General features: G+C 52.6%; 10 protein-coding genes across 10 annotated transcripts; 5 read left to right on the top strand and 5 right to left on the bottom strand.

Moving 5' to 3' along the window:
* Window positions 1-74: 74 nt before the first annotated feature.
* On the top strand, window positions 75-899 carry CC77DRAFT_977938 (COX6A-domain-containing protein; the record flags this gene model as incomplete). Its single annotated transcript, XM_018535988.1, has 3 exons — window positions 75-277; window positions 444-612; window positions 665-899. 3 exons carry the CDS (start codon window positions 75-77, stop codon window positions 710-712), a joined length of 420 nt encoding a protein of 139 aa, XP_018391175.1. The 3' UTR covers window positions 713-899.
* CC77DRAFT_1015129 (hypothetical protein) lies at window positions 710-3,626 on the bottom strand. The gene is made up of 4 exons (XM_018523964.1): window positions 2,214-3,626; window positions 1,799-2,163; window positions 1,320-1,740; window positions 710-1,260 (listed from the first exon to the last, which is right to left on the bottom strand). Exons 1-4 carry the CDS (start codon window positions 3,426-3,428, stop codon window positions 892-894), a joined length of 2,370 nt encoding a protein of 789 aa, XP_018391176.1. The 5' UTR covers window positions 3,429-3,626; the 3' UTR covers window positions 710-891.
* Window positions 3,627-3,813: 187 nt separating this feature from the next.
* Window positions 3,814-4,789, bottom strand: CC77DRAFT_1089740 (complex I intermediate-associated protein 30, mitochondrial precursor; the record flags this gene model as incomplete). The annotated part of the gene is made up of 2 exons (XM_018529487.1): window positions 4,589-4,789; window positions 3,814-4,538 (listed from the first exon to the last, which is right to left on the bottom strand). Exons 1-2 carry the CDS (start codon window positions 4,665-4,667, stop codon window positions 3,814-3,816), a joined length of 804 nt encoding a protein of 267 aa, XP_018391177.1. The 5' UTR covers window positions 4,668-4,789.
* On the top strand, window positions 4,770-6,535 carry CC77DRAFT_1089741 (mitochondrial carrier). The gene is made up of 2 exons (XM_018529488.1): window positions 4,770-5,176; window positions 5,229-6,535. The coding sequence occupies exons 1-2, from the start codon at window positions 4,992-4,994 to the stop codon at window positions 6,190-6,192; spliced, it is 1,149 nt and encodes a 382-aa protein (XP_018391178.1). The 5' UTR covers window positions 4,770-4,991; the 3' UTR covers window positions 6,193-6,535.
* Window positions 6,536-6,594: 59 nt separating this feature from the next.
* CC77DRAFT_1015131 (hypothetical protein) lies at window positions 6,595-8,333 on the top strand. Its single transcript, XM_018523965.1, has 3 exons — window positions 6,595-7,068; window positions 7,200-7,331; window positions 7,404-8,333. Exons 1-3 carry the CDS (start codon window positions 6,662-6,664, stop codon window positions 8,008-8,010), a joined length of 1,146 nt encoding a protein of 381 aa, XP_018391179.1. The 5' UTR covers window positions 6,595-6,661; the 3' UTR covers window positions 8,011-8,333.
* Window positions 8,334-8,484: 151 nt separating this feature from the next.
* Window positions 8,485-9,084, bottom strand: CC77DRAFT_1055885 (eukaryotic translation initiation factor SUI1; the record flags this gene model as incomplete). The annotated part of the gene is made up of 4 exons (XM_018527859.1): window positions 8,485-8,499; window positions 8,556-8,782; window positions 8,924-9,001; window positions 9,057-9,084. 4 exons carry the CDS (start codon window positions 9,082-9,084, stop codon window positions 8,485-8,487), a joined length of 348 nt encoding a protein of 115 aa, XP_018391180.1.
* A 463-nt stretch (window positions 9,085-9,547) lies between these two features.
* On the bottom strand, window positions 9,548-10,301 carry CC77DRAFT_1055886 (hypothetical protein; the record flags this gene model as incomplete). Its single annotated transcript, XM_018527860.1, has 7 exons — window positions 9,548-9,637; window positions 9,703-9,719; window positions 9,771-9,868; window positions 9,915-9,926; window positions 9,996-10,012; window positions 10,068-10,150; window positions 10,265-10,301. 7 exons carry the CDS (start codon window positions 10,299-10,301, stop codon window positions 9,548-9,550), a joined length of 354 nt encoding a protein of 117 aa, XP_018391181.1.
* A 193-nt stretch (window positions 10,302-10,494) lies between these two features.
* On the top strand, window positions 10,495-15,911 carry CC77DRAFT_1015133 (hypothetical protein). The gene is made up of 2 exons (XM_018523966.1): window positions 10,495-12,909; window positions 12,957-15,911. Exons 1-2 carry the CDS (start codon window positions 10,736-10,738, stop codon window positions 15,496-15,498), a joined length of 4,716 nt encoding a protein of 1,571 aa, XP_018391182.1. The 5' UTR covers window positions 10,495-10,735; the 3' UTR covers window positions 15,499-15,911.
* On the bottom strand, window positions 15,852-17,253 carry CC77DRAFT_951772 (phosphoribosylaminoimidazole-succinocarboxamide synthase). The gene is made up of 2 exons (XM_018535398.1): window positions 16,856-17,253; window positions 15,852-16,803 (listed from the first exon to the last, which is right to left on the bottom strand). Exons 1-2 carry the CDS (start codon window positions 17,006-17,008, stop codon window positions 16,051-16,053), a joined length of 906 nt encoding a protein of 301 aa, XP_018391183.1. The 5' UTR covers window positions 17,009-17,253; the 3' UTR covers window positions 15,852-16,050.
* On the top strand, window positions 17,204-19,191 carry CC77DRAFT_1015135 (hypothetical protein). The gene is made up of 7 exons (XM_018523967.1): window positions 17,204-17,508; window positions 17,559-17,634; window positions 17,685-17,694; window positions 17,743-17,945; window positions 17,992-18,069; window positions 18,130-18,858; window positions 18,913-19,191. The coding sequence occupies exons 1-7, from the start codon at window positions 17,437-17,439 to the stop codon at window positions 19,005-19,007; spliced, it is 1,263 nt and encodes a 420-aa protein (XP_018391184.1). The 5' UTR covers window positions 17,204-17,436; the 3' UTR covers window positions 19,008-19,191.
* The last annotated feature ends 45 nt before the right edge of the window (window positions 19,192-19,236 follow it).

Here is a 19,236-nt window from a genome sequence, read left to right on the forward strand (position 1 = left end):
GCTCCCTCCGTCACACCTCACGCCAACACCAATTGCACCCCATCTCCACTCTACCACGCCGGACAATCGTCGCCATGTTCGCCGCTCGATCCTTCGCCCGTGCCGCGCCTCGTCAGGCTCTCGCCCGCGCCCCTGCCCGCGCCGGCCGCCGCAACTACAGCTCCGAGAGCCCCAAGCAGTTTGCCGGAGCCGAGGACAACGAGTTCAACCGCGAGCGTGCCCACATTGCTCAGCACGCTGCCGAGTCTGGCGAGTTCTGGCGCAAGTTGTCGCTCTAGTAAGTACACGATTACTTGAGGCGGGTGTGGACTCAGAGGAGGGGGGAACGTGGGAGAGACGGAGGATTGTGGACGAAGGGAGACACGCGGGAAGACCACGCCATTGGAATTACCCCTTGAAACGAGAAATTGATGGAGCAAGGAAACATGCTAATTCTACGATAGCGTTGCCATCCCCTGCATCATCGTCGCCAGTGTCAACGCCAAGGTCAGGTGGGATGCTCACTGGGAGCACGTAGCCCACGAGGAGCACGAGAACCCTCGCGCAGAGAGGCCCGAGTACGCGTACCAGAACATCCGTACCAAGAACTACTTCTGGGGAGACGGTGACAAGGTAACATGTCCTTGGCACAGGATGACATATATATGTACTGACATGCAAATAGACCCTCTTCTGGAACGACAAGGTCAACTACCACAAGAAGGACGAGTAAACGCTTACTCGGCACGCTTTCAAACATTGATATCAAGAAACAGTCGAGCCAGCATCTAGACCAAGTGTGGGGTTGGATGTGTATATAGCACAACGAGCGCAAGCTGAGAGTAGACCAGCAATACATTTCCTTTGTGTCTGCATTGTTGACTGTGACACAAATTCTACTGGTAGTCAATCTCACATCTCTTGCGATCCATAACCCTCATCCCAAACGAGGTTATGTCTCATAGCCCATTCCTCTGCCACTTTTTCATCACCCCTCAACTTTGCAATAATCGCCTTTTTCATCAACTGATCGCACTCCCCGTCCAAATATGCCGCTTTCTTGAAGCATTCCGTCGCCCGATCGACGTAGAGTTCCGCTTTGGTAATATTGCCAGAACAAGTGCGATTTGATGCTTGCTCGCCTGCTTTGGGTGTCGAGGGGCGTTGGGATCCAGTATTAGAAGTTGGCGGCGACGCGTCGGGATTACCAAGGCCCATACACGAGTCTGCTAGGTGTGAATAGAGAGTGCCTGTAAGCATAGTATCTGCGCCTTCCAATGCCTATCATAGACGTCAGTGTAAGTAACTGCACGGTGTCTGGAAATGAGAAATCAACATACCTGCGGCAACACAGCCTCGATCAATCTCTTCGCTTCTCGATACTCTCCCAACGTATTCAATATTGCACCTAGACATCCCACCGCAGTCCACAGCGAGCTTGCAAGTCGTGTCCTGAAACTAACACTCGCCGCTCGGAGCGCTACACTGAAGCCCCTCTCTGGTCTACCCACTCTTCTCCACAGCTCTGCTTGCATTAGAAGAACCGAGATACGCTGCTGAACATCTGCGTTGTCTTCTTTGAGAGATTGAGCAAGTGAAGAAATACATTGGTAGGCGAGAGGAAACTGCGATGTGGAAATAAGGTAGTCGATATAGGTTTCGTGTTGAAGAAAGGAGAGTTCCGGGTCGAGAGAGGGCATGGAGGGTGTGGCTGAAGGCTTGAGTGTCTCAAGCAGATGGGAAGCGGTTGACCAGTCGGATCTGCTTCAAAGGTTAGAGTTGTTAACTGGGACTTGAATCTATGTAGAGAGGACGTTACCTTCGGATAGCTCTCCTGAGCTTGATAAGACCAATGCAAAGTACCAGGAATTGATGGAATTTTAGTGATTTGTACACTGAGGGGTCGACAGCTTCGAGCATCTTGATGGCCTCATCATAGCGGCCGCTCTGGCTTATGACGAAAGCTCGGCGACCAATAGCACGGAGACGTTCTTCGATCGGACAGGAGTGTGAGTAACAATCGAGAAGAAGATCACAATGGATGTTGGCGAGATGCGGGATGCCGAGTCGCTGATAAAGGGTCGCTGTCAGCAGCATCTGACTACCGTAACTGTTGACATTCTCCTTGATGTTAAGGTGTGAGGACTGGTAGATGTGTTCTAGTGCTCGGGGTATAGAATCGCCCTATTGATGTTAGCTCCGATGATCCATTCATTCGAAGGAGAACCACGTACCATTGTTAGAGATAACTTTGCCTCGTTTAGTAAAGTTGCACTGAGCAGACTGTACATTCTGGCCTCCTTGGCTTTGGTTTTCAGAAATGTCAACGCATCCCTTTCAGTTCCCAGCATACTCATGTAACCAACACCCTTCATCTGTTTGGGGTAGGCCTTTGCCATATGATTCAGCCAGCTAAGACTGAAGCTCAGGCAAGTCATGTCCTGATTCTCTCGTGCTGTGGCGATTGTCTCATTGATGGTAGCAATTGCTTCACCAAAACAGCCAAAGTCGGCTTGTAGGATAGCCATGTGTAGCAGCGCATACTGGTAGTGAATTTTCTCTCGCGTCTGCATGGCATAGTCGTAGTATCGGTGTAGGTTGTCAAACGCAGACGTGTAGTCTCCTGCTTTCCAGGCATCGAAGAACTGCACGAGATGCGCTTGCCGATGCACTATGCCCGACGAGCTGACCATACTACGGAGCTGGCCCTTCATCTCGTCAGGAACGCGGTCTCCAAATCTCTGAAGTCGGTCGAGTTGGAAATCCAGTATCCGGTCCAGATCATTCAGACTCATACCCGCACCCTGCTCTTGATCCTCCTCCAGATGTCCGTACGCGATCTCATACACATCATCGCCACCTTGCAGGCCCATCTCAGACACCACCATGTCCACGCCACCTGACGCGAGGCCAGCCAACCTCTTTGTCCATTGGGCTGTTGGGGCCCTGTACCTGATGAACGAAGACCAGAGCTTCATCGAATCATCAAACTGTAGCCTTGTAAACTCCAGATGTGCCCTACGGACGAACGCTCCAAGAGGAGATGTCTTGGAAAGATAGATCCGATCTAGCGACTCTTCGTCTTGTGAGCCGGGTGGCGGTGGAGTAACCAGATCCAGGATACTGTCGAACAGCGCGTGGAGGGCATCGAAGGAGTTCATTTCCCACATGTGCTTGAGAAAGAGATCGAGAAGAGTTCTGCCCGGCATGTTTGACGCATGTTCCGACAGCACATCTTCAAAGGCATCGATTGAGAAAGATGTATCTTGTTGATTGGAAGTGGCAGAGCGCTGTGGCCGAGCGCTGGATTGTGCTGGGGGTAGATTGTTTGACAAGATGAAGGAAAGTATGGGTATCGTAGCGGAATAAGGAAGACTTGAACTGCAGTAAAGACGAGTCAGAACAAGAAGGCTGATCTTCTGCGCTGTGAGGTAGCGCGGGGTAGCCATCTTTGGTGGGTGAGGCTTGAAGTTCGTAGCAGAACAAAGCGTTGGGCGCAGAAGATGTGAGTATTCGCACTTATCGGCGACACGAAAACTGTTGTTGTGTTGGTTCGCGCGACATCTGCACTGCACTCAAGCAAAGCGATAGCTGGTCTATTTGTCGAGGCTGCAAGGTTTAAGATGGAGTGTTTGTTGGAAGTCGTGGGAGGGTGTCAACAGCCGAGGCGCGCAGCGCGTACCTGTCGCGAAGTCATGCGCCTCAAATATAGTCCCATTTACAGCTCTGTCTAGGATGCTGTTGCCAAACAATCATACTACATAGAAGTCGATAGCGCAGAATTACCAGGAGGTTGTGCAAAAGACTGTGCAAGTTCGTATTCAATATATACATCTATGTAATCTTCTGTCTTGACCCCTCACCAAATCCAGAGTCTTTCCTCGTAATGTTCTTGAGATCGTTTTGACTAGACTGCAGTTGCGGCACTGGAGCGCTGTTCAAGAACTCATCCTCGCTAGTTGCGTTGGTTGCCCAAATCTTGCTGATGCTCAGATCGTATGGTCCGGGTATCCGGTCTATCAATGAGATACCCACTGTCCTTACCTTTTGTGTCAACATCTCCCTCTGTGGCTCTACAACCTGCCCATGGTTCGTCCGCACAAACTCGTTCCACTTTATCAGAATCGTCTCCCACTCGCCAGGTGTCTTGGAGTGCAGCAAATGCTGGTGAATATCCGTGGGCACAATGGACTCGGTCTGCACGTTCACAAAGTACTTGCGACCGTCTGACTTGAACTGAATTGCAAGGAAGTTGTACATGGTCACGTCCCACAATGACTTGCCGAAGATAGTTGAGCCTCGGTCAAGTGTTCTCCATCCCGCATAGCCTGTTCTTTGAATGTGTGGTTGGTTGTGTGGTAGTTGTGTGGATATGGTACCGTGGAAGCGGACGTGTGAGGGCTCGGTTTGGGTGACAGGATGGTAGTCGAAGTTCGCGGTGGAATAGCCGCCGATGTCTTTGTCGCTCATGCGCTTGCATCGTTCCAGGTCCTCAGGCTGGTTGAAGTGGATCAGAGGGAAGGGCTTGGACGGTGACCTAATGCCTTCGAGCTTGAGTGCTGCGGAGATTAGTGGCGGCGCATCCAGCACATGCAACTGCAGAGCTCACCAAAGTTGGAGAGGCGCTTGAATTCGTCCAGACTCCGCTTCAGGAAGCCTGGCGCGAGGCAGGCCGAGGTTGGTCGCATGATGGCGTGAAAGGTGTGGGGAATCTAAAGGGACAGTCCGTGAAAGCTGCGGGCGCAATGGCAGTTGGACTTCGATGAGCGCACGACGCACTGCAAATGACGCCGCGGTAGTCTCGCCAGAGGCTAGCCGCTTTGGTTGACCATACCAAAAATCTGGGGACAGCTGCATGGGCAAATACATCCCACCACCTCTGCTGACTGACGAGACAAACCCCTCCAATGATACACGATTAACCCGGCGTTTCTGACACTTCCAACTATTCATCTGCGCGTGCCTCCCTCAACCCACACTGCCATACTTCGCCACGCGCCTTCTCTGCCTCGATGACACTGCAAGAAGCCTCCAGGCCTCGAAGTATTCGAGACGACACAACCCAACCGCTGCAGCCCCTCCCCCCGTCGTCGCGAGAGTTGGGAGAAGTCACTCCCCCCAAACAGCCAGATGGCGCACCGGTAGCGAAACAAGATCCCAAGTCTGGAAAGTCATGGGCGCATTTTGTCGCTGGAGGGTAATATCACCTCCGACTCTCGATCATGACTCTAGGACTAACATTTGAGCAGCCTCGGTGGCATGGCCTCGGCGACTTTGACAGCCCCGCTGGATGTCCTGAAGACTCGTCTGCAATCTACTTTCTACCAACAGCATCTCGCCGCAATGCGTTCCGCCCGTGGCCTACCCCCAATCGAAACCATGTCCTTCGGTCGCAGCTCGCTCCTCCACATCCGAGAAACTGGAGAGATATTATGGCAGGTTCCCAAGGCAGAGGGATGGCGGGCACTTTTCAAAGGGTTGGGTCCCAATCTTATCGGCGTAGTCCCCGCACGCGCAATCAACTTCTTCGCATATGGAAACGGCAAGCGGCTGATCAGCACACACTTCAACAATGGCCAGGAGGCAGCATGGGTGCATCTCTGCAGTGCGGCTGCCGCCGGTATTGTGACTGGAACCGCCACCAACCCCATTTGGCTTGTCAAGACGAGATTGCAACTTGACAAGAACACACACGCGGATGGCCGCGGGCGCCAATACAAGAACGCATTCGACTGCACCATGCAAACTGTACGGAAAGAGGGTGTTCGCGGTCTGTATCGCGGATTGACTGCCAGTTACCTGGGTGTTACTGAGAGCACATTGCAATGGATGCTGTACGAGCAGATGAAGCTATCGCTGGCACGGAGAGAAGAACGTGTCATCGCTAGCGGAAAACCACCAACTGTTTGGGACCAGACTGTGGCGTGGACTGGCAAATTGACGGCTGCCGGATCAGCCAAGTTCGTCGCTGCGCTCATCACATATCCACATGAGGTCGTCCGAACACGTCTAAGGCAGGCACCAATGGAAGACGGCCGACAGAAGTACACAGGCCTCGTTCAATGCTTCCGATTGATCTGGAAAGAAGAAGGCATGGCGGCGCTCTACGGCGGTCTGGTGCCTCACATGTTCCGTGTGGTACCCAGTGCCGCTATTATGTTCGGTACCTACGAAGGTGTACTGAAGTTCCTTGGAGAGAGCAGTAACATGTGATGAGTTGACGTTTTTGGCATACAGGTGTAGATGAGTACAGGTTTTGATGCATAGAAACGGCGTTATGAAAAGTTGGGACCTTGGGACGCATATATGGCGTCTTGTATCACCACTCAGCTCTGATTGAGCATGTACTTGTATAATGTTGGTTACACGGGAGCATATACGACGACATGAAATCTGTGGATACGGTTTGTGGTAGACATTTGAGACCAGTAGCAAACGTGCGCAGCTCTTCTCTGGAAGAATATCTCTTGTAATTACAACGAACATGTTGCATTGCACATTATTGTTCTTCTTCCAATCTGCGGCTTGCAGTAAATACGTAGTTTCAAAAGGCACCAGCGCAGGGCCAATCGTACTATGTGCCTCACTAGCGCGGACTTCCCGCCCGAACATCGACTTTGACATATTGAACATCCTCATCGCGAACGCCCGACGCTCGCCCCGAGCACAAGTCCCGCCCACGATGTCTTCACAACTACCGCTTCGGAGTATACGAATACCAGCGCTGCAACGGCAATGCCTCTTTCAACGCCACCAAATCCTCCTCCGCTCCGCCCAACCCGCCATAACCCATCCATCATCTCGCCGTACTTTCTCCAGCACTCCCTCACGCCCGAACAAGCGTAGCCAATTCGGCCAGGACAAGGCGCAAACAAGATCTGCTGCTGAGGCCCAAGTTGCGCCTTCCCCGAAGGTCAACTTTGACCGTGCGCAACGGGATGCAGATGCCATGGCGGAGGATATTGGTATCTTGCAGAATACAATTGTGAGAGCATCTTTTAAGGACGTGTGGGAAGAGACAGACCATGTTAGAGAAGTCATGGGATATTACTGGAACATGGTCAAGCACAAGGCAACGGCTCTTTATTCGTAAGTTGGACTTTCTTTGGGCTGAATCCTGAGTGAGAGCCTCAGCGAAGGGAATAGAGGGGCAACAGGTTCAGACTTGGTTGGGGAGCTGCACAGGAACTTTGATGTTGAGAGCTGACATGATTACCCAGACGATACTATTACCGCGCGTGCATTCAAAAATCCGGCTGGACAAAATACCTACCCGTCGATCCATTCAACAACACACAATACAAAGTCCTAGCGCAGAGACACTACAAGCGAATCCAGCAATGCTTTGCCAAGTACGTCTCTGCACTTTCCCTCCAGTCCCGATAATGCCCCATATATACACGACGGACTAACAAATCCAACAGAGGCAACATAGGCCCCCTCGAGCAAATATGCCTACCTCCCCTCGTCAAGAAGCTCAAACAGCGTGTCGCCGCCCGCGGAGGCAAACTCAACATGTCCTGGCACCTCCACAAAGTCAAATCCATGCGCGTAGTCTCGCACCGCGCCGCACCTCTGGGCGAAGAACAACCAGATTCAGCTTACAGACAAGTCGTTGTACGAATCGAATCCGTTCAGTCGCTCAAACGATCCGATTCTTCTTCGTCTAAATCCGCTTCTTCTTCGTCTAGATCTGCAAAGCCATCCTCTTCGCCACGCGCTGTCGCTCCTCCTCTCCCCTGGGTCCCGGATTCCGTACGCCAACGAGCTGAAAAGGCCCGCCAACGGATCCAGAAACTAGAGGACGAGGGTGAGAATGTGAACCAGATTGTCAAGAGCGGCGACAAGTATGCGGATAATGGAGTGCCCAAGACAGTGGTGGAGTATCTCGTATTGCAGAAGAGGGTTGTCAGAGGGGTAGAGGAGGATTGGAAGGTTTGGGGCTTTGCCAAGGAGTCGACGCCGAGTGTGGTTGCGAGCGACGAGAAGTATTGGGCTAAGATGTTGGATACACAGCTTGGCCCTGCTTAATTTCGACACCCGTGGTGTGGGAGAGAACGAGAAACGAAAGAGAGACTGTAACCATATTTGTATATATGATGGATGTGATGAGAGCGTGTGGTCGCGCTCCAGAAACTTCAGGTGTAATCATACGTGGTATGGGGACGCGACATCGAAGTTGCAAGTGTGAATAAACTTGACATCACGTTGTGTGTATCATACAGGAAAAGTGTTCACTGAAGAAGTGCGGTGGATAGAGGATAGTCATGTCATTTGAGCTCTAGTTGCTAGTAGCAATAACGACAACCCAGATACATGCAATCGTTCGGCGCCCAGCATTCTACTGTCGCGCACATGCTCGATTCGACCTCGAAATCCGTCCTTCTCTTCATACTTGAATCAGGGCGTATGACTCAAGCTTACGAAAAGCTGTGCCGCTTTAGCCGTGCTGCAGACGAAGGAAGCCGGCATAACGAAGAGGCACAAGGCAGCAGTCATAGAAGACTAGAAACCGTGGACCTGATTTATTGTCAGTTGGTGTCTTGATACGAAACTCATGCTGCTGTGTGACTCACCTTGATCGTCTTAGCATCGAGACCGAGTCCCTCCTTCTTGTCGGTCAAGAAGTCCTGGACGTCTTTGCGCTGATCGCCTTGGAGCTGGACGACTTCGCCCATCTCGGCGTCGCTTACGATGGTGCCATTGCAGGCAAACTTCTTTTTGATCACTTTGAGGATCTTCTTCTGGTCAAACTTCTTAGGAAGACCTTGGACGGTCGTCAGGGTCTTGCGGCCATTGCGCTCTGTGTTGTGTTAGCCGGGGGATCTTTAGAAAATGTCACACAACACGCGTGAGCCTTTGGGGACATGTTGGCAAGTGCGCAAGTGGGTTGGGTGCGTGGTGAGGACTTTGCATCAGTGTGCAAGGGCGGTGAGGGACGTACGTTGGATACGAATATGAATGTAGTCCTGCTGAGTCTGCTTGACCTGGCCGGTATCTTCATCCGCTTCCGCGAACGGGTCTGCAAACACTTGGTCAGTAGCTGCCTCGCATGCGCTTCAGGTGTGACGTCTTACCGAAGGTCTTAAGGTTCTCGATGGACATACGACAGTCGGTGAGCGCGCGTGTAGGTGGGGGGTTGTTGGGGTGTGACTGCCGTGGGTAGCGGGCGAGTTACTTGCGTGTGCTGAGAGTGGAGTTTGGGTGGTTTGGTCGTGGTGGTGCACAAGTCGGGAGGCTGCAAGTGTGTGTTTGGAGGGTCGAGCAGGCTGAGAGAAAGAGGTGGGGAATGCGGCGGGAGAGGAAGGCGAGCCCCGCCGTGGTCTGTGCATGGCGAAGGGTGCTGGGTGGTGCTCGCCGTTTCAAAGCTGATCGGTATGGCGAGCGTAAGGCGCGAATGAAAAGGGACGAGGATGACATGGTGACACATGGGGCGAGCAAGTGATATGGGCATTACGAGCTAGCCGACAAGTATCGTCGCTTGCTCGGTGAGGATGTCGAATTATACAATTACATGGTACAGTGGCTACCTGACTACCAGCTACACACCATTTTCTCGCACGGCAGCCTACGATGGCGGAGCAGCAGGGAACGCTTCCGTTCCAGATGCTTGCCCAGGCCTGACCGGCGGGGGCGGAAGGAACATGGACGAGTAACTCTGTAGCACAGCATCAATAAGAGGAACCAGTCACAGTCAGAGTCAGGTCCGGGGGCCAAACTTACAACTAGAAGCGACATGACTGTATCTTGGTTAGCTTGATGATTAAGCATCAGGTAGTGGTAATACATACTGGACATGCCCACCTGGAAGTAGGCGGGTGTAGACGATGTTCTCTTCTGCTCGGGTGTCTCAGCGAGCCACGACTGGATAGCGAATACTACAGCAACCCTGCATCGAGTCAATAAGGGACGTGGCACAAGATGAGGGAACTTACCAGCCGATCATTCTGTGCAGCACGCGTGATGTCAGTTATTGATATTGGGCACGGCTAGACACGTATCTGGGTAGTGCCTACTTGTTTCGCGTGAAGATCTGGGACACGATATCAGCCGTGTAACGTGGGATTGGGACAGCGGAGGGCACTCACGGCAGCCATGGGCAGTGTGCTCGAGAGCGTGCTCGCCATGTCGTTGTCATCCTTGCCCTTCTCTGGCTCGGCGTAGGGCACGACTGCAGGTGAAAGCGCGTTAGACACGTGACTAGAGGCATTGCAGGTGGAAGGTTAAACCGTTGGAACCCCTATGACGGACGTGTCTTGCGGGAAAGTTCCGCGGCATCACGTACTGAGGTCGGCGCGGCGCATGTCCTTCTTGGAAGCCATCGTGGAGCTGGTGGTCGGGCGGTGTGTCGTCGGTGGCCGAGATATCTACCGTAGGCTGGCGGAGTGGAGATTGATGGAGTGATCTTTGTTGCAGCGTGAGGCGTGAGCGGCGGCTGGCTCTCTATGGTACCGGTCCGGGATGTCGTTGGCCCCGTCTTAGTGTGGAACCCATGTCGCTCTGTCGTATTACCGGGTGATCGTCTCCGCTGTTCGCAATCCAAGATAACCTCAGACCTCACGTCAATCCCTCTGCGTCGGCCCCCATTGCCCTCATCCGAGCAACACATTAGTCCCTCCCTTCCATCCCCGAGTGTGTTGCTCGCACATGCTGCCGCCCCAACATCGGCGCCTCCTGACCTCGCCCAGCCCTCGCTCGCTCCCTTGGCCCAACAACTGCATGCGCCTGATACAACGATGAAGTCGCTGTGTGTGCGATGACTTCTCGACCTGGCCCGGGGATTCACGAATCTCTACAGAATCGTGGCAGCGCTCTGCCTCCTCGGTCCCAGGTGCAGCGCCGGCCCTCGAAGCCTGCCCATACGCTCCTTCAGCCGGACTGCATCGATCCGGCCCTAGAGGACGAACGCCCCCCGTCTGTACACAGCGCTGCCCACGATGCCGCGAGACCTCCCCCGCGAGGACGCCCGCCGCTCTTCTACACCACCATCCCCCCGATCCACCCCGTCGAGCTGCCCCTACACTCCTTCCCGTATCAGCCGACCGCGAACCTGCCCCAGCCCCCACGCCCGGGCTCCCTGCACCTGAGAGATGCTCCGCACCAGCGTCGCATACTGCCCGGTGGCACAGGAGTCAAAGACGCGCCCAAACCCGGTGGCCCTGAAGCTGTCGTTCCACCCGTCCATTTTCCCGGTGGGAAGGCCGCCGATCTGTTTCCATGGACCGGCAACAATCCCGAGGACAACCTGTCTGAAGCGCTAATCAAGGCAGGCGTCAGTAACAAGCCGCAGATTATGAATGAGTCCAACACTGCCCGCCCGTCGCTCATCAACAACCTCAAGAACAAGTCTGGGCTCAGCACGCTGTCGACCCTGTTCGTCGCCGTACTAGAGAAGAGACAACAGACCGGTCGCCTGCAAACACCCAATACCTTCAAGCCCCCACCACGATTGACGCTGAGAGACTCGACCCGCGAGCAGTGGCTGCACGACTTGGCAAATCCAACGACAGGCCTCCGCCGACTCAGCCGCACCATCCCCCACGGACTCACAGGCAAAGTGCTGCTGGAACAATGTCTCAACAAGAACATCCCCCTTCCGAGAGCCCTGTGGTTGGCCAAGTGCGTGGGTATCAACGAACTGCGCGCCCACAAGAGAAAGGGCCAGGCCGGCACTGTGACATGGGGCAGAGGCTGGACCAGTTCGGTCGAGCAGTTTATAGACGGTGTCATTGGCAGTATTGGGCAGGGTGACTGGAAACCTCGAATCACGTATGCCCTGCAGCTTGCGACCCACCTCTACAAAGAGCACCTCCTCGACGATGACCACTTCCTGGATTGGATAGTTAATGGCCTGGACACATGTCCCTCCGAACGCCTGTTTATCTGGCTGCTGGTTGTGTCCATCTCTCACTACTGGACAGCCGTAACCTGCTGTCGACGCCGCGGCAAATCTCTTGCTGAGTCACTGCTCAATCAGCTTGATAAGATCTATCGACTTGAGGATCTGAGGCCTTACTTGGCCGTCTTACAATATCTAGAGAACACTGTCATTCGACTGCTCGCGACACGACCTGCCTGTCTGCTGCTTCCGACTGCGTGGGCCAGATATGGCCCCCTTCTGCAGAAACTTGCCGACAGGAAGAACCATGCACATGTAACGCAAGCCGTCCGGAGGCTCGAGCTGAGAAATGCTAGGCTCCTGCAATCCCCAAAGAAAGCTCCCTCCGCCTCGCAGACACCGGCTGGCCGCGTCTACCGGATACTGGACTCTGTAGACTACAGCAAGCCAGTGCGCATCGAGGACCTGTCGTGTGATTGTATGGAGATCGTCGCCGACGCTCCACGGTTGATCAGCATGCTTCTTCAGTGGGCATGTACGTGTTACCGAGATGGAGCGCACAGGATCTATCTGGCGACCCGACTACTCCGCAGGTGGAACCATCTTGGCGCAGATGTGTACGACGGGATCGTTTCGTATCTTCGTGACATGGCCTGGGTGGCTACCGGCGACCCGAATATTCTCTTTAGAATCGTTGCCGAGTTGGTTCGCTCAAAGACTTTCGCTACTGGACGTTATCTACAGTGGCTCATCGCTACAGGGTCTACCGGACACAGCACGGATCTATCTTCACCACATTCCTGGCCGTTGCGCCTGGTCACTGAAATACCCCTCAGTGGACTAACAGACCAAATCCGTACGTTACGAAATACACTCCTACGTGGAACTATGCATTCAGCCGAGCTAGAGCAAAGAGCACTTAGCTACGCCGAGCACATAATATCCCAGACGTTACCTACCTTGTTCGGTATCTACACCGACACAGCTAAGCCAAACGACGTAGAGCTAGACAAGCTTAGTTCGACAGTAAAGCTTGAGCTGGGTATCTGGCTACGTCAACACGTCGCTCAGTATGCTGAGGTCAGCACGCAGTAAGTTCTTCCAGCACACTGGCCGCGACTCCGCTTACATTGTATAGCATACCTACCAAGGACTCGTCTGTCGAAGAAACCGCTGCGGTATCTCTATTGTCGCCATGGGACTTCCACATTGTAAGATCCTATCTTGAGCGCTTTGGAGACCTTGCTATACTTGCGGACATTGTCGGCGTGGCAACTACATCTTTGGACCCTAGTGTTCTTGCTTCTGCTGCGGATACGATCAACTACCATGCCAAAGCATTTCGTGCTATAGGTGCTTTTGACCCTTTGTTTGGTAGGATCGCAACGAGATATGCTGCCCTGCGAACGGTCCGATTACCCGATCGAGAACTATTGCTCAGTCTTGCCAGCCTGGCTCGTACGGCGCATGCTGATGGCCAACTTCCACAGTTCCTCAACTATGATCTGAGTCAACTGAACCAGCGGAACTCACTTGTGGCCTGTTCGCCAGCCTCTGACAACATGGGTGAGGTCATGCAAACAGGATCATCTTCGGATGACGATATTGAGCGCGTTCTTTCGAGTGGTACCAACATGGATCAGCAAATGATGGGACGAGTACTTCGCAAGATTGTTAGTAACCTAGAAGAACATCTAGCCAAGGGCTCGTTCCACTTGAACAGCCACCATGCCTGGTTCCATCGGCTACGCTGCTTCGACGAACCGACCTTCGACATGGTCGTGAACGAATGGCTGATCTTAAGCCTGATGGCTCAAAGGACCGACACGCTGCGGGTAGCCTTGCCCACTCTTGTTGGTTCCGGCTGTGTTCCTTTGACAGCTTTCTTGGACACTCTTCGAGCTTGTATCGCTAAGTTCAAGACTAATCCTTCTGAAGGTGGTTTCCAGAGCGCCCTCAAGGGCATGCTGATTACTTTGCCTTCTGATACACTGGTTCAGTCTTGCTCGCCACAAGATGCATATCGATATCGCCTGGAGCAACGAAAGCTCTGCCTAGAAACTGAAGGTCGCTTTACGCAATGTATTGGTGAGGTAATTGGGCTTGGCTCCATGATTCCATCTCAGAAGACCCAAGCGCAGCTTTCAGACTTTCTGCGTAGCAAGCCAATGCTGCATGTCCTGAAACATCGCCTCGTCAGCGATCCGGGATGCTTGTCCAAGCTGAATAAGGAGGGTTCAAGTCATTACTTCAAGCCATCACTAGATAACCTCCTGGATCCCAGAGGCCACATGAAACTACCGGAGAAGAGCCCTGGACAGCAAGTACTCGCAGTTTTTGCACTTGCCAGCGAGTTGTCGTTGCCGATCTGCCAAGCGACCATCGAGCAGCTGTTCTCGTCAAGCGCAGCCTCGTTGGGAGACTCTGGTGAGGCACTCTCTGCGTCTCTCTTGAGCGCTATCAAGACAGCGGTAGAAGAGGATCAACCTTCAGGATTAGAGCTTCTCGCAAGCTTGGATGCTGCTCTCACTGACCAGATACGACAACATGCTGAACGCGAGATCATCAATGCCTCTGCCTTCTTGTGCATGTCACCTGCAATCAAAGCAGAAGAGGCCGAAAAGGTCTCGCCAGCAGTAGTTCAAAAATATCTTACGGTTATTGACCTGACTTCAAGTAAGCGCTCGGAGACCACGGAACAGACTGCTCTGCTTCAAGCTTTGATCGAGAGATTCAAAGGCATAAGCCAGGCTCTTGAAGACAGCAGACTCTCGGTTCTAGAGGTATATTCTTGGTTGAATGCCCTCCTCCGTCTGGTAGTGTCTCACGCATCGGCCATGCTGAGCGACGCGACCCATCCACACCAGACCGCTATGATGAGTGCCATGGCTGCTCTACTCATTCATCCGTCTCTGGAACTATACCCTACAATCACTGAGCATGTCTTCGACGTTACAGTATTCCTCTCGGACTATATCTCGGATGACGTCCGGTTTCACGTTACTCGGTTGGAAGGTGCCAGGCTTGCAAGCGATGCACGCTGTGTCTTCATCCTGGGAGTGACAGCGCCAGTCGACGGCTGGCTTGTTCTGGCCAAACCAGTCAACACCCCCCTGAACCAAGCGTCCTCGCAACCACCAACGCCAACACCCCTTCAAAATCAGCAATCGCCATATCAGAGCCCACAGGTACCCGCCAATAGTTCTGCCACGCCACAGCAACGCTACTTTCAGCAGCAACAACAGCAAAGACAGCAGCAAATGCAGGCAGCTCAACAAGCGCAGCAGATGCGCGCACAGCAGCAGCAGCAATACCACCAGCATCCGCAGAACAAGATGCTGCCTGCTCAGCTTCAACGAACACCGTCGGGCCAAGCCTCTCCTTCTCCACTCCAGCAAATGTCGCAAATGCAGCAGATGCAGCAAATGCAACAGCGCGCCATGCAACCCTCGCCTGTCTACTCGCAGCGTTCGACTCCTGCAGCGAGTCAGAGCCAAACCAGTAGCCAAGGCCAGACAGGTACGCAGGCGCCAGGCAAGCTGCAAATCAGGCAAGACAGGGAGATTCGGCACTACCCATTCGTGCAGCCGAGGTGGGAGATTCTAGCTGAGTCCTCTGGAAACCCGAATGGCAATGAGACTGCAATCAACTTGAGTCTCTTTGGTGCGCGGAAGGTATGAGTCTGCATGCGCTGTACTACTTCTATTTCGCATTCACATCCACCAGTTTTGTGGACCACCTTCGTTTCGTTTATGTATTTTCTTCCACTCGTTATCTCATATGTTTTTGGGTCCCACATAAGCTTCTATTCCTATTCTAAAGCATGAAGCGAGGCGTTTTCCCGGGTTACTGCTATGATCTGTTCATGACATTGCATCACACCGGAGTTTCTAGTGGGAAGGGTTTATCTGCATATAGCGTTATGGGACTACATAGGGTATTGTTTGGAATTTGCATTGCTGTGAGATGTATACAGCATGGCGTTAAGAACGGAAACGCGATATGCTGGGATTAGTGCTTAGCCTGAATGTGTCGTTGAGAAGGCTAGAATGAGGTATATAGATTAACTGAATGAAGAAATACTTTGATGATTGGTCTTCATGCAGCATATGTTGGAAGTGACTTCGATGGTACTTGGATATGCCTTATCTTCAAGTCTGGCATTACCAAGGCTTCATACCAGCTACGCCTTACGCATCGTATTCTTCAACCCTCCCATCCTCAGCACAATCTTACGCACTCTTGCCTGTAAGCTTCTCACAAGCCTCCCTGTACTTCGCGGCTGTCTTCTCCACAATTTCCGCCGGCACTGCGACTCCCTCCTTGCCCTTCAGCCCGTTACTTGTCAGCCAGTCCCTGAGGAACTGCTTGTCATAGCTAGGTTGCGCCTTTCCCAAATTCTTCTCCCATGACTCCTTTGGCCAAAACCTTGAGCTATCCGGTGTCAAAACCTCATCAACGAGCACCACTTCGCCCTTCTCATCAACTCCAAACTCGAACTTGGTGTCAGCGAGGATAATACCGACCTCCTCTGCGCGGTCCGCAGCAGCACTGTAGATAGCCAGTGAAAGCTCCTCCACGCGCTTCGCAATCTTCTCATCACCAATCAGACGTCTAGCTTCCTCGGGGCTGATATTCTCGTCTTTGCCGCCTACTTCCGCCTTGGTACTCGGTGTCCACAATGGTTGTGGTAGCTTCTGACCTTCAATCAATCCCTTGGGCATACTAATTCCGTTGACGGTTCCGGACTTGGTGTACTCGGACCAGCCTGATCCGGTGATGTAGCCGCGGACTATAGATTCAATGGGCAGGATGCACAGACGACGAACTTGCATGCTGCGGTCCTTGAGGGAAGTTTGGTCCTGGATGGCGGCTGGGAGGTCTTGGGAAAGGAAATGGGTTTTGAGGCCGGGAACTTTAGTGGGGAGGTAGTGGAACCAGTAGATTGACATGGCAGTTAGAAGAGCGCCTTTTCCTGGGATGCCCTAGCATTTTTGTCAAAGGGAGGTTTTGGGATTTGTTGATTATACTACTTACATTCTCCATGATGACGTCGTATGCTGATATACGGTCGCTGGCGACGAACAACAGTGTGTCATCGTCAATTGCGTACAGGTCGCGCACTTTTCCAGAGGCGACCTTAGGCAACTTGCCTTGAATGTCAATGTTGGTAATTGCTTGAGTCGACATCTTGTTCCAGTGAGTTAATTTTCTGGAGTTGATGTTGGTGGAATGACTGTGTTTGGTGGAGATTTATGCATGCGCCTGTGTCGAGTATTTTATGCCCTGTAGCGGGGCCGCTGTGGCTTTCACGGGGAAAGTGTGGCGGTGCGGAGTTCGCGTCGTCAAGGGTGCACGCGACCTTGGCCTACGAGTAGTCCTGAACAACACAGTACCGATCGCGAAGTTGTATGACATGAACACAGGATAGACCTGAGTCAAATAAAGTAACCTTCGACTCGCGCTCTATTCAAAAGCTTGCTGCTCCTGTCTGACCAGCCACATGCGTACATCAGTTCACGCCTTACTTCATTCGACAGCCTAGTCGCATCACCACACCTCCGTTGACCATCTCTCCATCAAACTACACCTTTGTATCTACATCAGATCATCTCTAAATGTCTTCAGTCCAGTTCACAGCACTGATACGTCTCCCGTTCATCCGCGGTGACTTTGAGGATCCTCCACAGGTAAAGTGACCTATGTCTGCGTCTTGGGCGTTCATCTGACCATCGCCCAGGCACAATGGGATGCCGAGAGGGACCGCCAATTATGGAAGGTTATATCAAAGTCCTCAAAGACTAGTGATTTAAACTGTAAGCTTTCTTCTATGTAACGCGATGTCAATGGTACTGACATATTATAGGGGTCGAGCTGTATGTACATGCGATCCAGCCATGTATCAGCCTTGCTGACCATAACAGAGCCGACAAGTTTCAAGTTCCTCCGACCTTTCTTCTTCAGCAAGCAGCGTGGTTGTACGAGCGGCATCTCGATCATGTTCGCAATCAGATGAAGAAGGTCAGCATTTCGAACGCTGTTCCATCATCATCGCCGACTGGTGGAAGCACTATGACTGGTGTTGGTGGTGTTGCGATGCGGAGGGGTGGCAGTGCCGGATCTGGAGGTAGGAGAAGTGTTCACTATCATTTGGTATTGCTAATAAAGAGTAGCTGGTAGAACCACGTCTGCGTTGGCTGGACGATCGAAGGACAGTCCAAGTCTACGTGGTGCAGAGGTAACGACGCCAGGTGAGTACTTCAACGAACATGGTGGATTCGATGGTAAGTACATCTTCTGATATTGTCTAGCGCCTCCCCTCTCCAGGACGCCATCTACGACCACAATAACCCAATCTCGAGCAGATACTCAGGCGCCAGCTCGAACTCTGTCAACACGCTCCACCCGACGCCCCAACTTGACCAGTCGGAAGTCTGATGATCGCGCAAATCCCCCAGCCGCACCACCCAGCTATCGTAATGACGAAGCTGCTTCTCCAGAGATTCCAGATTCCTCGTCTTCGAGCTCATCATCGTTGTCGGATACTGATCATCCAGCCCATCGAAGCCAGCTGTTTAAGCGTCCTCCACGTTTTCAACAGAAGAAACCTCGAGAACTTTCCACGTTCGAGGAGGGTGATGGAACTCAAGAGACTGATGATTTGGGCTCACATGAGACAAGTCTACCCTTTGCGACGGCAGCTAGACCACGACCCAGCAATAGCAAGTATGCACAAGATGCACGTTTTAGTGCCGGTAGTAAGCCCGGGCAAAACGTGTTCCAGGCTGACCGCACGAGAAATGCTCCGCCAACAAGACCAAAGTCCATCGACGTGCAGTCACTTGCGACCACCGAGACTGCGTCGTCAATGACTAGCTCTGGTGGACCTCCATCAGCAGCAAAAAGCCCTATGAGTCCGGCTTCGGATCATCGTGCAGCACTAGGCCGACTCGGCAGTCCACGGCGCGGAGGACCTCGATCCAGGATTGAAGGCAGCGAAGGCACACCTAGTATGGGCAGCAGCTTCAGCGATATCGATGGTGAGTCAAATTTTTGCCCTCCTTTATAATAATACGTATACTTACATTGGATAGATGCGGGCATCAGCCAATCAGCCCTAGAGGAAGCGCTGTTGAGTAACATGCAACATGGGAGAATGAGCACGCTTAGTCGCATGTCGAAGTGGTAGGAAGATTGAAGAGTATAAAAAGCAGTATCTCGGTTTTTGAATAGACTCTCGTCTATTACTATCAAGACTCTTATTGTGAGCCACTCCCAAGAAGTGTATTGTGCAAGGCTGCAGCCTTGGCATTAGTCCATTAATCTAGACTACAACTCAAACTCCACTTCAGTACCAATACTCAAACTCCAAACTGAAATTGAATCAAATAGCACCGGTTTTGAACGCCATGCTTTTT

Source organism: Alternaria alternata (genome assembly GCF_001642055.1).
Source record: "Alternaria alternata strain SRC1lrK2f unplaced genomic scaffold CC77scaffold_1, whole genome shotgun sequence".
Lineage (NCBI taxonomy): Eukaryota > Fungi > Ascomycota > Dothideomycetes > Pleosporales > Pleosporaceae > Alternaria > Alternaria alternata.

Excerpts from the sequence above, each read along its gene's own strand:
- CC77DRAFT_1015129 (XM_018523964.1), bottom strand. The coding sequence starts at position 3,428 with ATGGCTACCCCGCGCTACCTCACAGCGCAGAAGATCAGCCTTCTTGTT. Across the intron at positions 2,164-2,213 it reads CAAAGTTATCTCTAACAATG|GGCGATTCTATACCCCGAGC; the intron begins GTACGTGGTTCT and ends TAACATCAATAG. Across the intron at positions 1,741-1,798 it reads CTCAGGAGAGCTATCCGAAG|ATCCGACTGGTCAACCGCTT; the intron begins GTAACGTCCTCT and ends CCTTTGAAGCAG.
- CC77DRAFT_951772 (XM_018535398.1), bottom strand. The coding sequence starts at position 17,008 with ATGTCGACTCAAGCAATTACCAACATTGACATTCAAGGCAAGTTGCCT. Across the intron at positions 16,804-16,855 it reads ACGACGTCATCATGGAGAAT|GGCATCCCAGGAAAAGGCGC; the intron begins GTAAGTAGTATA and ends CAAAAATGCTAG.
- CC77DRAFT_1015133 (XM_018523966.1), top strand. The coding sequence starts at position 10,736 with ATGACTTCTCGACCTGGCCCGGGGATTCACGAATCTCTACAGAATCGT. Across the intron at positions 12,910-12,956 it reads TATGCTGAGGTCAGCACGCA|CATACCTACCAAGGACTCGT; the intron begins GTAAGTTCTTCC and ends TACATTGTATAG.
- CC77DRAFT_1089741 (XM_018529488.1), top strand. The coding sequence starts at position 4,992 with ATGACACTGCAAGAAGCCTCCAGGCCTCGAAGTATTCGAGACGACACA. Across the intron at positions 5,177-5,228 it reads GCGCATTTTGTCGCTGGAGG|CCTCGGTGGCATGGCCTCGG; the intron begins GTAATATCACCT and ends ACATTTGAGCAG.
- CC77DRAFT_1015131 (XM_018523965.1), top strand. The coding sequence starts at position 6,662 with ATGTCTTCACAACTACCGCTTCGGAGTATACGAATACCAGCGCTGCAA. Across the intron at positions 7,069-7,199 it reads AAGGCAACGGCTCTTTATTC|ACGATACTATTACCGCGCGT; the intron begins GTAAGTTGGACT and ends ATGATTACCCAG. Across the intron at positions 7,332-7,403 it reads ATCCAGCAATGCTTTGCCAA|AGGCAACATAGGCCCCCTCG; the intron begins GTACGTCTCTGC and ends CAAATCCAACAG.
- CC77DRAFT_1015135 (XM_018523967.1), top strand. The coding sequence starts at position 17,437 with ATGTCTTCAGTCCAGTTCACAGCACTGATACGTCTCCCGTTCATCCGC. Across the intron at positions 17,946-17,991 it reads TGGCAGTGCCGGATCTGGAG|CTGGTAGAACCACGTCTGCG; the intron begins GTAGGAGAAGTG and ends AATAAAGAGTAG. Across the intron at positions 18,859-18,912 it reads CAGCTTCAGCGATATCGATG|ATGCGGGCATCAGCCAATCA; the intron begins GTGAGTCAAATT and ends TACATTGGATAG.